We start from the raw sequence: 16,895 nt of genomic DNA, 5'->3' as shown, positions 1-16,895 counted from the left end.
AATGTACCCAAGTAATTCATGCTTATATGCTAGCCTGAACAAGTAAAATTACTGCCACACATGAAACCCACAAACGGTAATATAATCCCAAATCAACAGTATACCACATTTTCTTCCATTACAAAGTTTAAAGAGAATTTTAAAAATATGATTAATGTAGTTAATTTGGTAGAAGTAACTCATCAAAATATAAAAAGAAAACTAAACTCTTACCATTTTTCCATTTGTTCCACAACATCTTTATTAGGCTAAAATAAAAATCACCAAAAAGTTTAACTTTACCAAATTTGCATAAAGAAAAACCAGATAAGAAATATAATTTTGTGAAAACTGTTTAGGGTTATTAAATAGATACAAAATTTAGGACAATAACTTGATAATTATTGTGATAATTAAAGAATTCAGAAAACAAAACAAAGAGATACATTTACACAAGAGACACAGAAAAAGTAGTAGTATAAAATGGGCTGGCAAAATGAATTAGTATCTTATGAAGAAAATCTTAATCACTAGAAAAGATAACCTTAAGACAACCTGCCTCACTTCCTTTACATTAATTCAATTCTTCAAATACAAAGAATCCAGACTCTAAGATCTTGCAAATCCAAAAAACAAAGAAAGAAAAGAGAAAGAGAAAAGAAAAAAGAAAAAGAAAGAAAGAAAAAGAAAGAAAAGGAAAAGGAAAAGAAAAAGAATGGAAAAGAAAGAAAAGAAAAAGAGAAAGGCAGGCAAACAGGGGCTCTTTTAATTGATTTGATTTTTTTTTTCTATACTAAGGTGTAACATTTACACAGACAAGTGCACAAATCCTGTTTACAGCTCAGTGAATTTTGTTAGATAGATACTATGTAACTACCAACCAGATCAAGATATAAAATGTTTTAAAACTGATTGTAAACTGCAAAAGCAACAGGAATACATTCTTCATAAAGCATTAGAACATGACATGTAAGGTGAGTCCCCTTTGAAACTTCTTCTGGCATTCCCCAGTACACACAGAAGTCCCCAATGTTAAAATTTATCTTATATCCAAAGTGGGATTTCTCCCTCAGTATTCCCGTATCTTCAGACAGCCAAGCAGCCTGACCAAAAAGATTTACCGTCTTTCTCCTAGAACATTCTCTTCTGTGCGCCCCTTTCCCAATCTTGCTAGTTTCTTTTTTCCCAATCTTTTTTTTGTTTTTCCCAATCTTATTACAATCATTTTTCACAAATAGTATTAATTTTTCCATTGCCCTATCCAAGTCCTAAAATTCCACTCTGTACATACTTATGAAATTAAACCCTTCTCTTTAATGCCTAAGTTTAGGCCCTCAGCTTACTCATCTCAAATATCGTAATACCCTAATTCTTCTCCCTGCTTCTAGTTCGTAAGAATTGTTTTGTAGAAGGCACAGGAAAAAAGTTACCAATGGGAAAAAATAATCCAAACATCAGAAGGGAAATGGTTGTTGTCAAAAGTACATTAAATCAGGTTCATACTATGAAAAACAAATCATACATTAAGCCTTTAAATCATTCATGAAGATGGTTTTTGTCCATATTTATTTTCAACGAATGCCATCTCAGAAAAAGATATACCACTATTAAGTCTAAGTTACCTGCACCTTAACCATTTACTGTACTGTACCTTTAGTCAGTCCTACCTACCGGAGTCTTCTTTCTAAAATGTTAGGTTAAATGCTCATTTATCCTTCCAACACCCTTTAGTGGCTTACCCACATGCTACATCAGGTTCATGGTCCTCACACAGCATACAAAGCCCTTCATAATTAGGTCTTATCAAATCTTTCTCTACTCCTTACATCCTTCCTGTATTTTGTACTTCTGCAATATAGCAACACTCTGAGTATGCCAATCTGGCCACACTGTCATGTCTTTGAACGTTGTATTCCCTCAGCCTGGATTGCCTCTTAGCTCTTTGGCAAATTCATGCTCATTTTTCAAAATCAGGTTTAGTTGTTCCCTGTGTTACCTCCCCACCTCCTTCAAATATTAATAGAATGCATTATCTCTTCCTCTAAACCTGTACATGGAGTTCCAAAATTTCATTCACCATAATTTTCTGTTTAACACTTCTACTCCACATTAGGAAGGCAAGAATCAAGTCTCATTCATCTCTGTAGGCTCAGCATGTAGGTAAGTACCTAGTATATACTCAACTAGTAAATAAGTATTTGATGAACTGAATTTTAATGAAGTTACAGTTTAGAAATTCTTGGTCTTCAGCTCATCAAATACTCTATTGCATAAAACTGACCCAGCTTAGTTTGCATCTCCTCCAACATTTTTACCTCACTTCATACTTTATTGGTTTAATCCAATCCTACTGTCTCCACCCTAGATGATTTCCAAAACTATACCATATACAATAAATTCTTCTGCAATACAATTTAACAAGGCAGCAGAGCAAAAAGAAGAAACTTCCTATAGTTTTTACTTAATAATCTTGACCACTGAATCTTAAAAATCTACTGGAGTAAGAATAAATAAGTCATGCTGCTCCTTCACTAAAACTCAGGATGTGTTCTCGCTCATTAAAAAAAAAAAAAAAAAAAAAAAAAAAAAGTCTTATTCTGAGTTAATTTTTGCATTATCTGACCATCTGCAAGCCTAAATCCAAATGCAGCCTTCTCTCCTTTAGGGTATCAACAGATTACCTTACTTGGTACCTGCTGTCTTTCTGCTTCCTACAACCTGAAGAAATAACAACTTGGCACCATTATTGGTTTCTGCTTTCATAAGCTCAACCTTTTCCTCCAGAATAAAAATCCATGGGGTAAAAGGACTGAAATTTTTACATAACTAAACTGTTCAATCTCTCAACTGTCACTTGGAATTCTGACTGAGGGATAGAAAGGGTTATAAAGAAAAGTGGAAATGACAGAAATTAAGATTATACCCATCTTTTCTCTTCTTTCACTAGCAACAATGAAAACGACTAGAGGAAAAGCCACAAAGATGATTCTTTGCCAAAATGAAAGAAGTCACAACTATAACCAAAACCTCAGTCATATGCTTTCTAGACTATTAATAAAAAGCTTTCAGAGTCAGAACAACTCTTAAGAATTACCCGGCAGCAGATCTTAAATTAGTATCACAAAATAAGTTTCCCCCTTATCAAATAATTATTTTAAATAAATCAAAAAATGTGGCTATAAAATTTTATCCTGTGAATTGTTAATTATTCTTCCTATCAAAAGCACATCTCATACTAAAAGTTGTCACTTTAACAGAACATCTAAAAGTACGTAGAAATCTTATAATAAAAGGCTGACTTAATAAGATAGCAATAATATTAACTTTCATGAATAATTGGGAATTTTACATAAGGTTATTACAATGGCATTTCTCAAGGTATTACATGACTTTAAAGGAAAAGAAAAATTTAAGGCTGGTGGTTTTACTTTTATCTAATGATGGAAAATACCATTTTTAGTAAAGAACAAAAGTTTTCTGTTTAAATAAGAGTCGCCAGCACCTGGATACTACTAGAATACAAGAATTCTAGGACAGATTCAGAAGTTTCTACACATCTGTTTTACCTCCATGAAGTTAATTTTAGAAAGGTTAGAACTTCATACACTGATATCAGCATTTCAAAAATCTCTGGTAACTAATACACAGAAACTATATACTCTGCTGTTCCAAGTAAGAACACACACACAAAAATCTATTACATCTAATCCAAGTCACCAATGTTATATCTCACCACTGCTATTTAACAGTAAAAATTTAAAATGTTGCCAACTAAACAACTAAACTGTAACCAGAAACTACAAGATACATTCATATTTCAGAGATGGGGGGGGGGGGCGGCGGAGAAATCTTATAATTGATATCATATCTTTTGTAAGCTATACCAGAAAAGGAAGTAAGACAAGAATAAGCCTTAGCTGGGCATAGTGGCTCACATCTGTAATCCCAGCACTTTGGCAGGCCAAGGCAGACAGATCACTTAAGGCCAGGAGTTCAAGACCAGCCTGGCTAATATTGCGAAACCCCGTCTCTGCTAAAAATACAAAAATTAGCCGAGCATGGTGGCACGTGTCTGTAGTCCCAGCTACTCAGGAGGCTGAGGGATAAGAATGGCTTGAACCTGGGAGGCGGAGGATACAGTGGGCCAAGATGGTGCTACTGAACTCCAGGCTTGGCAACAGAGGAAGACTGTCTCAAGAAAAAAAAAAAAAAAAAAAAAAGAATAGGCCTTAAATGCCATTTAAACTAAATATCATCCCTTCAGCATTTTCTCCTCTATTACTTTTAGTTTACAAGGGTAAAGCAAATACAAAGTACATAGTAAGACTATGTAATAATGCACTTAATATCATATGCGGAGGTAAAATAAATGGATTATTTCTTGACAAGTTAATAAAATACTTACAGAGGCACAGTTACTTACACCAGCTCAATATCTGCATAAACGTGAATTTTAAAATAAATGAAAGAATGCAAGAATTCACTAAAAAGAAGTGCTATCATTTGCAACAGCTTTACATTTCAGCTTCCAATAAAAGTACAATTCAAAAACTTAGTATTAGGAACAAATGCAAACCTTCTAATGTGTCACCAAGAGTTCGTGTTTTATTAATAAACTGTAATTGTAAGAGCTGCGTAAGAGAAGAGTACGAACGCAGCACTTAGGAATAGGCAGAGAACAGATACCACTGGGCTCCAATTTATGGAACCATGCTTATTCAAAGCTGCTATAGTTTTGATGCCTTGCTATAAATACGAAATGAACAGTGATGGTGGCAGCGGATGGAGATGAGATGGATAAAATAAATAAGGGAAAAGAATTAAGGTTTAGATACCTGCCATAAACAAAGCACTAGGCTAAGCATGATACATAACCTTCTCCTTTCAAATCTAACAACCTTATAGTGTAAATATAATCTCCACGTGAAAGGCTTGGAATGAGAGGTGTCACAAAGGTTAAGCTATTTGATCAACATCACGCTGCTTTTAAGTGCTAGTAATAAGTTTCAACCTTTAAAGATACCATGCTCCCTAAAAGAAAAAGCTAAGGTTTCAAGTCTAAGGCAGGACATTTATTCTGAGAGTCAAATGTATCAAAATGGCTTAAATTCTTTTTATGCATATCCTATTACACTTTTTTTGTTTTTCTGGAATGTGCTTTTGAGCAGATTGGCATACACTTCATCTCAGGAAGAAAAAATGTCCTTAATTTAGATACAGGATGAATAGAAAGGCAATAACAGACATATCCAAGCTTAAGCAAAATTTCTCAATTAGTCTTTTGGTACTTAAATAGGAAGAACCAGATCTTGTTATATATCAAGTGTTTCTACTTTGTAATTTAGGAAAAACCGTACCTGTTCAGAAACAAGAGTCTGTAGCTTCTGAACTTCTAATTTTAATGCTTTGTTCTGGTCATTCAGAATCTGGAAGAAAGAATCTCAATTTACTGTTTTATTAAGAAAAAAGGTAAAAAAGCAATCATTTGAATGGGTTTTTGAACAATCAAACTTTTATCTCGGCTTTCAGTACTCAAAGTGACAGGTCAATTATACACTGACATAATTCAAATTTCACTGGACACCGAGATGCACCCTAGCACTTGGTTGGCCATGACCAGAAACTAGAACTACAGCAACAGTGGAGACAAATAAGACAGTCCCAAATAGAAACTATCAGCTGAGAAAAGGTTGGGGGGGAGCAAAATAAATCTCTAAGCTCTACTAAAAGAACAGATAATCTAGAGGAAAAATGATAAAACTCATGGTTTGCATAAGTCCCCTAATGAACTACAGAAACACTGTTTCAGAGTGACTTCACATAAAATGTAGTATTTCTGGAATCACTCAACTGAAAAGTATGCAAGGTTGTTCTAAGAAACCTGAGTTTACAAGCTTAATCACACACCTTAAATTCTTCCATTTTGTTTGAAATTTCATGTTGTAGTTGCTCTTCCAGCAATCTTATTTTATCATCTTTAACATAAACACTATAAGGGTGAAAAAAAGTAAATTAAAATACCTCATACATTCAGAAAATCTACAGGAATTATGGGCACAACTATCAATTCTAAGTAGCAACATTTTCTGCAACAATTATACTTAAACATAAATGTATGAATGACTAGATGTACAATACTTTAGTCACCTTTGTTGCATCTTCTCCAATTCATGTGCTGCAGCAGCCTGTGTGTGGAATGAGAAGAAAATGGTATCACTTCTCAAGAAGTGCTCAAAACTATTTTTTCACTAATTTTTACATATTAAAAAGTTATAGTTCCATATATTTGAAGTTACAGCAATACCATACATTTCTGTAACATGTTTTGCTGTTTGATATTTTTTACTTCTCACTTTTATCCTAGTAAAAGGTATATCTTTTTTGAATTAAATGGCTCAAATAAAACACTCAAACAAATCAGCATAGTAAGATCATTTTAACTGCCTCCTGTGATATCTTGAAGTGATCAATTCATTGGATCAAACATTTATTTCAACATAAAAATAGTAACATCAAATCATGCAGCCAAAGATAAGAAACCATCATATTTTTTACTTACACAATCAAATTGGGGCTCACAATACCAATGAAAATAAAAATACGCAAACTCAAATTCTGAGGTCAATGCTCTAAAGCAATAAAGATCTACCTGCTCATTTGCCAAGGCCTGCAATTTCTGCACTTCAGCTTTTAATAAGAAATTCATATTCTGTATATCCTAGAACAAGGAAAAATAGCATTTAAAATATTTAATACAACTGATTTTAAAGTTTGTAAAGCATCTTTTCTACAGAAGAGTTAAGCAAATGTCTCAACTTACAAAATTTCCTAAATAAAGAGAAACCACCAATTCCTGTTATTTAGCATAGCCCTATCAAACTATTGTAAATTATTGTAAATTATATCACAAGAGAAGCTCTTTGAATTTTTCCTCATAGAGAGCTAGAGGATTTTGTAGTTTAGAAAAATAGTTATTTCAAATGAACTCTAGACTATTTTCCATTCTTCATATACACTTACTGATTATGTGGATAAAAGTAATTTAAATTTCAGTCCTGTAAAATATTGCAGCCATTTATACAAATTACTATACCTTAAGTTCCTCTTCTTTACTTGTTAAATGATCACGTTCATTTGCTAAAGAATCTTCAGTCTGTTTTATCTGCTTATCCTTTTCTGCAATCCTTTAGAAGGAAAGACATTTGTACATTAAATAAACATTCAGAAGTCACAAATCAAAAGGATTTAAAGCCTTAAAAAGCGTCATCTTGACTTCAGTAGTTCTCATATACCTTCCATTTCTATAGCCCCTTTCAGTTTACTAACAACTGTCATACACATTACTATAACTCCTTAAAATACATAACCCTATTTTAAAACTCAAAATAAAAGAGGTTAATTTGTTAAAGCTAGCAATGTCAAAACCAGATTTCAGATCTTCAGAACTCAAGTGATCAATGTCCATGCGAAATTACACGGCACAAAAAAAGCATGTAACTTTGTTTTGGGTATACAACCACAGAGCTGGACACAGAAGAACTACAACTACTTATTAGACACAAAAACTAATTTACTTCCACTACTTTCTAAACAATTACTTCTTCCACATAATTGCTAACACCCAAATGAAAGTCTCCCCAACTCTTTTTATAATAAAAACATAAATAAAAGCAGAATATATAATGTTTAGGGACCCAACTCACTAATGGGAAAAAGGAAAAAAAAAAGCAAAAGTTGCTCAAATCTAGTTCAGAGTATTTTCTGAACAGGTCAGAGGTATAAAGTTAATCGTAAGTGTCGAATCTAACAAGTATCAGTTAGTGGTGACTACACAATTCTAAGAGTGTGAAAAGGTAGGCTTACACTTTATGTAATTCTTCTGCTAGAACTGAAGCGGAGGTCTAAAAAAGAAAAATAGTGTCAACATAAAAGTATTTAAGAGAAAGCTTTAAAGCTATACAATAATAACAGAGCTTTAAATTCTGAGAAGTTAATGTATATAAATTGTTAAGAAAGTATCTGGCCCATGGTGAGTATTCAATAAAGAGTAACTATCATTCTGAAAGCAAGTTTGATCACCAACAGCCAGTAGTCAGGAATTACATATCAGAAGACATTTAGAATAAAACAAGTTGACAGGTCTGGAAACTAAATAATTGACAAGCAACAAATGAGTAGGAAAAACAGCCAGAAAGGCCATTTGTCATCCTGTGTTTCTTCTCCTTAGTAACAACTTTTAATAAAAAATTATCCATTTCATGACTAATATAGTTTGGTAATACCCATGTTCATGTTTACTATTTAAAAGATTCTTACAGCACTCTCTACGTATTTAACTCCTGATAAATTTTTTAGAGCTACTTCTCAGCTGATAACCCAAGATCACAATTCAATTTGAGTTTGTAATCCACATATACATACACATCCATACCAGCACCCTTTCCTGCATTAATTCTTCCCCAATTATTTTAGACTATAATTTCTACAGACAAAGCAATTAGGAAAAATATGTTTATAGGGTCAAAGCTTTGGGAGTTTGAACTTCTCTGAATCTTAAAAGCAAACTTTTAATGTTAAAACCACTTTTTATACAGAAATGTCAGACTTCTAAGCCAATACTTTTTGCTACAAATAACTCTCAGAATTTTCAAGTTGAAAAACTGAAGCTCAAAATTCACAATACTTAACTTGCTTTTTACTTGATTTTCTTTGTATTATTTATAAAGACGTGTACGTCATGTCAAAGAATAACAGGTCTTACACTATCACTTGAAAACTTTGGAAGGTTGAGTCACTAAACTGAGGTACAAATTTTCAATTCATCCTTTTGCAAATATAATCTGTGATCTATGGTTACCATATTGTTCCCCCTGCTGATATATTAGGATTTTCCAGAGCTAGTTGATATTTAATGAACATCTGTAATACATAAGCCACTATTCTAGACAGCATTCGGCCAATTCTCTCTCCTTGTTTTGTGACAGGATTGGGGATATTTTTGTATAATAAAAGCTCTCTAACCTTCCCCTCATCCAATTAGTTGGTATGGATTTCTTTCTGAGTGTTTTCCCTCAGCACCGTACATAATTAGCAAGTGTTTAGCACTCAGGATCATCATTTGTTGATTCAATGACTAGTCTCCCAGCTATTAATCCAGTAACTGGCACTCAAAGGGCATTCAGATGAGTGTTTAAATGGCTGAATCATAAGCAATAAGAAAGCGTCATTACCTGGGCCGCTATCTGGGAATGGAACTGCTGAATTTGAGCTTTCAAAGCCTCATTCTGCTCCAAAATATCCTTTCATAAATAGCAATCAAAAAGAAAAAAAGCATGCTAATAAATAACCCCATGTATATGAACACAATGTATTATAGGTACATCTGTTTATCTTTATCTTTTTTTTTTTTTAAGGAATTCTTAGATTCCAAAAGGCATTATTTTAAACAATGATTAGACATTCTGAGTTAGCTTATAAGAGAGAAGTTAAAGATATGTCTGTGCTATTCCTAATCTAATACAAAGAGCCTAAGACTGTGGATGAGCACATCTTCAAACATACCATACTGTGACAAGTGCTCAAAGACAAAGTTATAATTATTCATCATCATTTCAGAATTAGGGTAAGGTAGACCTTACTCTCTCTTCTAGACACACAGATCTAATAACTGACCACCTGTATTTTTTTTAATAAAAAAGAAGAAAAAAATACCTGAACCTGCATTTGCAGAGACTCTTCTTTGTTCACCCTTTTCTGCTCTGATTCCATTAACTGCATTAGTCTTTGCTCCAACTGTTGTTTTGATACCAAGGTATCTGTAAGCTTACTATGCAGACTCTGTACTTCATTTTCTTTGGCCACAAATTTACTCTGTAAATCTATAATAAAACATTACATTTTACAGAGGTCTCTTTCTTTGCCTAGTTTCTCATACCCATCTTTAGTGTAAGCATTCTCTAAAACCTCCTTTGAATCTCTCCTGCTTCCACTCTTGCATGCTCCTGTAGCAGCCTATACTTGTGTTTCACGGCAGAAAGGGAGTAGTAGAGAAATAAACAACACACATAACACATACTCCATTATCTCCCAGATGGATTCATCAAATTAAGAGTAAATGAGTAAAAGTTAGCATGTATTAAACGGGCAGTTTTAAGTAAACTACTTGGGATGGTAATGCTCTGTTTTTCTCTTCAAAACAAGAATTATTTTCTTGGGAACAAAAAATAAAACGAAGAATTAACCAAAGAACCAAAGAGAATAACTACAGAAAAGAAACACACACAGCCAGGACCCCATTACCCTATCATGTACTACAATTTTGCCTGCAACTTTAATGCTTCAGGCAAAACTAGTAGGTAACTTATTTTAAAACCCTAACAAATGTCAAAGAAAGAAAGATATTCTGAAAGTATAAAAGCTATTTTTACTGAGCTATAACCAAAATACCAAATTATACTTTCTTCACAGATGGAAGAGAAAGGAAATTTTACCCAAAATTATATACAAAGTTTACATGAATACCTCTTCCCCTTACCTTGCTGTGCTGCCTCATGTTCTGCTGTTCTCTTCCTGATGTAGCTCTGAACTTCTTCCCACCTTCTCTCAGCTTCTTGTAGTTGAACCTTGGTATTTTAAAAGGAAGAAAGGATAAATTAGCACAAACACCGAATTTCTACTTTGAAAAAGAGGGAAAAAAAGCATCCTCTACCTTTACTGTTGTATCATAAAACTGCTTATTGCAACTAGTCTCCTACATTTCAATAAGACAGGCAGATAAACACAATCTAAAAGCCATTTATTTATCAGTCATAGCCATCCTATCCTCCAACATTACAGGGTTTACAGTTTAGAGATTATTTCAGAGACTCAATATTTGTGCTGAGTTTAGATCAAGATAGCTACTACTATATACATATCTGATCCACTTAGCAATAACCTGTTTCCCACTAACCCTCCTTCAGCTGATAAGCTTCCGAAGGACAGGATAGTATCTTTATTGCTAAATCTAAGTAGCTAAAAATTCTTATTTTGAGGTATTTCTATAACACAACACTCCAATCATGACTATAATCTTTAATGTCATTTATTTATCCATATCCACAGAAAACAGACTTCCATATCTATGCCAGTAGTAAACCCATCAGCAAGATCAGTATTAAATAAAAGAAAGGATACTTATATCAATCTCCCAACAAGACCCAAGAAAACTTAAGAAAAACAAAGGTTACTCACACTATTTTCCATATTCAATTACCCTTGAAGCCTTTTTAACTCCTACTCTGGAACTGGTATCAAAGTACAACTGTATCAATGACCTAGGTAGGAATCTACTATAATGAGGTAGCATTTAACTTACACAAATTGAACTATACTTTCAACAAATCTCCTCTTCAATAAAAGGAGGAATAGAGAATTATACTCATCATTCTATTCAATGTACATATGCTGCATAATGCATATAAAATGAGATAAATGAATCTGCTCCTCCCTCAGTCAGCCTGAGCAAAGCCATGTATGTATCTCTTCACAGTATCTCATTGGACCAAGTGACACTCTGGTGTCTAAAGACATAATATGTGATTTTTTTTGTACATCATGGGTCGAGTGCAAGCCACTGGAACACCACTCAGTCTTGTGCTTAAACAAAGGAAAAACTACCTATTTCAGTGCTGAAAGAAAACTAGGTTCTACTGGACCTACTGAAAAATCCAAGCTATGGGTGATAAAGTGGTATTAAGGGTAATTTTTAACTACATGATTTCTGCCCTATACATGTAGACCCTAACCCCCATATATAAGACAAACTTCTACAGTTTATACCTGTCAATCAGCTAATATCATTTACCGTATCTTCAAACAGTCTTTAACTTCAAATTCAAGCCTATATTCAATTCTTTCAATATGGCACATGCTACTTTTTCTTTCATCAGGGCATAGCATTTAGACTACAGGTCCCACTAAGCCTCAAACTATATTTTTCAAATCTATATACACATTTAAGTCATCAAATTAAATACCTACTGATATGGTTAGGCTTTGTGCCCCCAGCCAAATCTCATCTTGAATTGTAATCCCCATAATCTCTGTGCGTCAAGGGAGAGACCACGTGGAGGTAACTGAATCATAGGCATGGTTACCCCCATGCTGTTCTTGTGATAATGAGTGAGTTCTCACAAGATCTGATGGTTTTATAAGAGGCTCTTCCCCATCGCTCGGCATTTCTCCTTCCTGCTGCTTCGTGAAGAAGATGCTTTTCTTCCTCTTCACCTTCTGCCATGATTGTAAGTTTCCTGAGGCTTCTCCAGCCATGTTGAACTGTGAGTCAATTAAACCTCTTTCCTTAAAAATTTACCCAGTCTCAGGCAGTTCTTGATACCACTATGAAAACGAACTAATACACCTATATTATTTATGAAATGACAAAGGTGGGAATATATCACCTTCAACTGAGTAACTGCTTGCTCAGCATTCTTCTTTTGGACTTCCTCTTGCTGTAGCTTTCCTGTTTTCTCAGTCAGCTCATTCACCAACCTAGCATAATCCTGGCGTAGTTTACTTAGTTCTGCAGACTGCCTGAAAACAGTAACTGGATTAGGAGCCTTCCATTATTACATATAGATATAAGAAATAAACAAAACATACTTTGGTAGTTTTGCTGAGCTGAGCTAGTAGTTCTATTTACAGCCCGACTGAAACAGAACACAAGCGATTACTAACAATAAAGTTTAGGTGGGTAATTCCTATATAATTCTAACGAGTTATACAAATTCTAAAATCACTGTAAAATATCAAGAAAAACAGATGACATAAATAGTGTCACCTTCAAACTGGTCTTCTGAAAACGTATTAAAAACCAACCAGTCAGGGTACTGTGTACTCATATTACTAATCTCTCTAAGGTACTATTTCTCAAAGTATGGCCTCAGAGTCAATCACTATCACAAGGAAAGTGTCTTTTTTTTTTTTTTTTTTTTTTTTTTTTTTGAGACAGAGTGTGGTTCTGTTGCCCAGGCTGGAGTGCAGTGGCGCAATCTGGGCTCACTGCAACCTCCGCCTCCCAGGCTCAAGCAATTCTCCTAAGTGTCTCGAGTAGCTGAGATTACAGGTGTGTGCCACCACGCCCAGCTAATTTTTGTATTTTTAGTAGAGACAGGGTTTCACCATGTTGGTCAGGCTGGTCCTGAACTCCTGACTTCAGGTGATCTGCCCACCTCGGCCTCCCAAAGTGCTAGGATTAAAGGCGTGAGCCATCACATTCGGCCCGAAAGTGTCTTAATATGTAGATTGCTGGGCTCTACTTCACAGTCAGTGAATCATAATCTTTTAAGAGTAGGACTCAAGAATACATTTTTTAACTAGAATGCCAGGTGCTCTTCAGAATACTGAAGTTTGGGTGCTACTGTGAAAGGGGACAGATGGATTAAAACATATAAATTTCATAGACCATTCCATTGGTGGTACTAGTAGTTATTACATAGTTTATATATAATATACACATACATGTTTATAAAAATATGTAATATATGATATATATTAATGTGTTTGTATAAGTATATAATAGTATGCCATTAATATAACATATATGGTTTACATATATATAACTAAAGAAGTTCTTCACAAAGCAAAAGAGAATTGTTTTTAAAAGTAACTCATTTTAAGCCAGGTGTGGTGGTTCACGCCTGTAATCCCAGCACTTTGGGAGGCTGAAGTGGGCAGATCACCTGAGGTTGAGAGTTCAAGACCACCCTGACCAGCACGGAGAAACCCCGTCTCTACTAAAAATACAAAAAAAAATCAGCCAGGTGTGGTGGCACATGCCTGTAATCCCAGCTGCTCAGGAGGCTGAGGCAAGAGAATTGCTTGAACCCAGGAGGCGGAGGTTGCAGTGAGCCAGAGATCGCGCCATTGTACTCCAGCCTAGGCATCAAGAGCGAAACTCTGTCTCAAAAAAAAAAAAAAAAACTCATTTTAGAAACAAATGTAAAAAAAAAAGTCTAACCAATTACTATCAAACACTATTAATATTTTGATGATTCAAGAAAATACTCTGCTATTTAATTAAAAATAAGGTATTTGGAAACATACTTGCTTTCCAGTTGATTTGTAGTGTTGCTGACAGCATCTCTCAGTATGCCATTTTCCTGCTTCAGGTGAGCTATCTCTGCCTCCATCTGCTCACGAACTTGCTGAAACTAAAATTTTACACATATAAAACTTAGAAAACAAAGACTGTCAAGGCTAACTTTCAAAATAAACTTTATTAAAATAATGTAAAAAGCATCAATAGAATGAAGTTTGAATCATTCTTCTCAAATAAACATGACCAAATTTAAAAGAACTATACTGTTAGTGATGATTGCAAATTAAATACAAACTCTCACCACATTCAAGAATACAAGTAGATGCTAGCTGCTATCATATTTGACATACAAGATAAACATGCTTAGAGATGATGTTTCAGAACTAAATGATTTAGGACTTCTTTCCTACCGAATAGATTCATACAGAATTAAGCCTGTCCTGATCCTATGTCAACTGTATGTTAGCAATATTCTTAAAGTCTTTAGTAAGCCAAAGTTTAAAAACTGAAAATATGTTTGGTACACTTCATATTAAGTTACAAATTGAGGCATAATCATATAGATAACACCTAAACCTGCTTGCTAAAGTATTCTGACCTCTAATTGTTTTTCCAAGTTTTTACATTATAAAATACATATAACATAAAACATACCATTCTAACCATTTTCAAGTATACAGTTCACTGGTATTAAATAAATCCATAATGCTGTGTAATCATGACCACCATTCATCTCCGTAACTCTCTTCATTGTGTAAAACAAAACTCTGCACCTTTTAACGAATAACTCCCATTTCTTTCCCTGAAACCCCTGGGGACCACCACTCTTAACTTTCTTCTTCTAATTTTAAAATTTTGGATTAAAGAATCTAAAGACAAACCACACTGACTCTTACATTCTCATAAGAACATGTTTTCATATGAAATAATCTTATTATAAATTCTTTCAAAAGAAATTGTTGATTAAGAGAAATTAAGGTGGGAGGGGCGGAGCAAGATGGCCGAATAGGAACAGCTCCAGTCTCCAACTCACAGCGCGAGCGACACAGAAGACCGGTGATTTCTGCTTTTTCAACTGAGGTACTGGGGTCATCTCACTAGGGAGTGCCGGACAATCGGTGCTGGTCAGCTGCTGCAGCCTGACCAGCGAGAGCTGAAGCAGGGCAAGGCATTGCCTCACCTGGAAAGCGCAAGGGGGAAGGGAATCCCTTTTCCTAGCCAGGGGAACTGAGACACACAACACCTGGAAAATCGGGTAACTCCCACCCTAATACCGCGCTCTAAGCTAACGGGCACACCAGAAGAATATATCCCTCACCTGGCTGGGAGGGTCCCACGCCCACGGAGCCTCCCTCATTGTTAACACAGCAGTCTGCGGCGATCTAACCGCGAGGCAGCAGCGAGGCTGGGGGAGGGGCGCCCGCCATTGCTGAGGCTTAAGTAGGTAAACAAAGCCCCTGGGAACCTCGAACTGGGTGGAGCTCACAGCAACTCAAGGAAACCTGCCTGTCTCTATAGTCTCCACCTCTGGGGTCAGGGCTCAGCTAAAAAAACAACAGGGGAAGCAGGAGAGGCCTGAGCAGACGGGAACGACTCTGTCTGACAGCTTTGAAGAGAGCAGTGGATCTCCCAACATGGAGGTTGAGATCTGAGAACGGACAGACTGCCTGCTCAAGTGGGTCACTGACCCCTGAGTAGCCTAACTGGGAGACATCCCCCACTAGGGGCAGTCTGACACCCCACACCTCACAGGGTGGAGTACATCCGAGAGGAAGCTTCCAAAGTAAGAATCAGACAGGTACACTCGCTGTTCAGCAATATTCTATCTTCTGCAACCTCTGCTGCTGATACCCAGGCAAACAGGGTCTGGAGTGGACCTCAAGCAATCTCCAACAGACCTATAGCTGAGGGTCCTGACTGTCAGAAGGAAAACTATCAAACAGGAAGGACACCTATACCAAAACCCCATCAGTACGTCACCATCATCAAAGACCAGAGACAGATAAAACCACAAAGATGGGGAAAAAGCAGGGCAGAAAAGCTGGAAATTCAAAAAATAAGAGCGTATCTCCCCCTCCAAAGGAGCGCAGCCCATCGCCAGCAACGGATCGAAGCTGGTCAGAGAATGACTTTGACGAGAGGAGAGAAGAAGGCTTCAGTCCATCAAACTTCTCAGAGCTAAAGGAGGAATTACGTACCCAGCGCAAAGAAACTAAAAATCTTGAAAAAAGAGTGGAAGAATTGACAGCTAGACTAATTAATGCAGAGAAGGTCATAAACGAAATGACAGAGATGAAAACCATGACACGAGAAATACGTGACACATGCACAAGCTTCAGTAACCGACTGGATCAACTGGAAGAAAGAGTATCAGCGATTGAAGATCAAATGAATGAAATGAAGCGAGAAGAGAAACCAAAAGAAAAAAGAAGAAAAAGAAATGAACAAAGCCTGCAAGAAGTATGGGATTATGTAAAAAGACCAAATCTACACCTGATTGGGGTGCCTGAAAGTGAGGGAGAAAATGGAACCAAGTTGGAAAACACTCTTCAGGATATCATCCAGGAGAACTTCCCCAACCTAGTAGGGCAGGCCAACATTCAAATTCAGGAAATACAGAGAACGCCACAAAGATACTCCTCCAGAAGAGCAACTCCAAGACACATAATTGCCAGATTCACCAAAGTTGAAATGAAGGAAAAAATCTTAAGGGCAGCCAGAGAGAAAGGTCGGGTTACCCACAAAGGGAAGCCCATCAGACTAACAGCAGATCTCTCGGCAGAAACTCTACAAGCCAGAAGAGAGTGGGGGCCAATATTCAACGTTCTTAAAGAAA

General features: G+C 35.8%; 1 protein-coding gene across 7 annotated transcripts in view; it reads right to left on the bottom strand.

Moving 5' to 3' along the window:
* KTN1 (kinectin 1) overlaps positions 1-16,895 on the bottom strand; it is a 109,572-nt gene that overhangs the window by 36,939 nt on the left and 55,738 nt on the right. For all 7 annotated transcript variants that reach the window (XM_030929781.1, XM_030929783.1, XM_030929784.1 and 4 more), the window contains exons 8-19: positions 14,065-14,171; positions 12,420-12,552; positions 10,514-10,601; positions 9,691-9,857; positions 9,210-9,278; positions 7,843-7,880; positions 7,073-7,163; positions 6,629-6,697; positions 6,127-6,164; positions 5,887-5,968; positions 5,337-5,405; positions 214-248 (exon numbers count right to left, since the gene is read on the bottom strand). In XM_030929781.1, coding sequence (XP_030785641.1) covers positions 214-248; positions 5,337-5,405; positions 5,887-5,968; positions 6,127-6,164; positions 6,629-6,697; positions 7,073-7,163; positions 7,843-7,880; positions 9,210-9,278; positions 9,691-9,857; positions 10,514-10,601; positions 12,420-12,552; positions 14,065-14,171 — 986 coding nt within the window. The remainder of the gene's footprint in view (positions 1-213; positions 249-5,336; positions 5,406-5,886; positions 5,969-6,126; positions 6,165-6,628; positions 6,698-7,072; positions 7,164-7,842; positions 7,881-9,209; positions 9,279-9,690; positions 9,858-10,513; positions 10,602-12,419; positions 12,553-14,064; positions 14,172-16,895) is intronic.

The sequence above is a fragment of the Rhinopithecus roxellana genome, chromosome 5 (genome assembly GCF_007565055.1).
Source record: "Rhinopithecus roxellana isolate Shanxi Qingling chromosome 5, ASM756505v1, whole genome shotgun sequence".
NCBI lineage: Eukaryota > Metazoa > Chordata > Mammalia > Primates > Cercopithecidae > Rhinopithecus > Rhinopithecus roxellana.
Note: the sequence above shows the minus strand (reverse complement) of the source record. Positions and strands in the feature narration are given on the sequence as shown.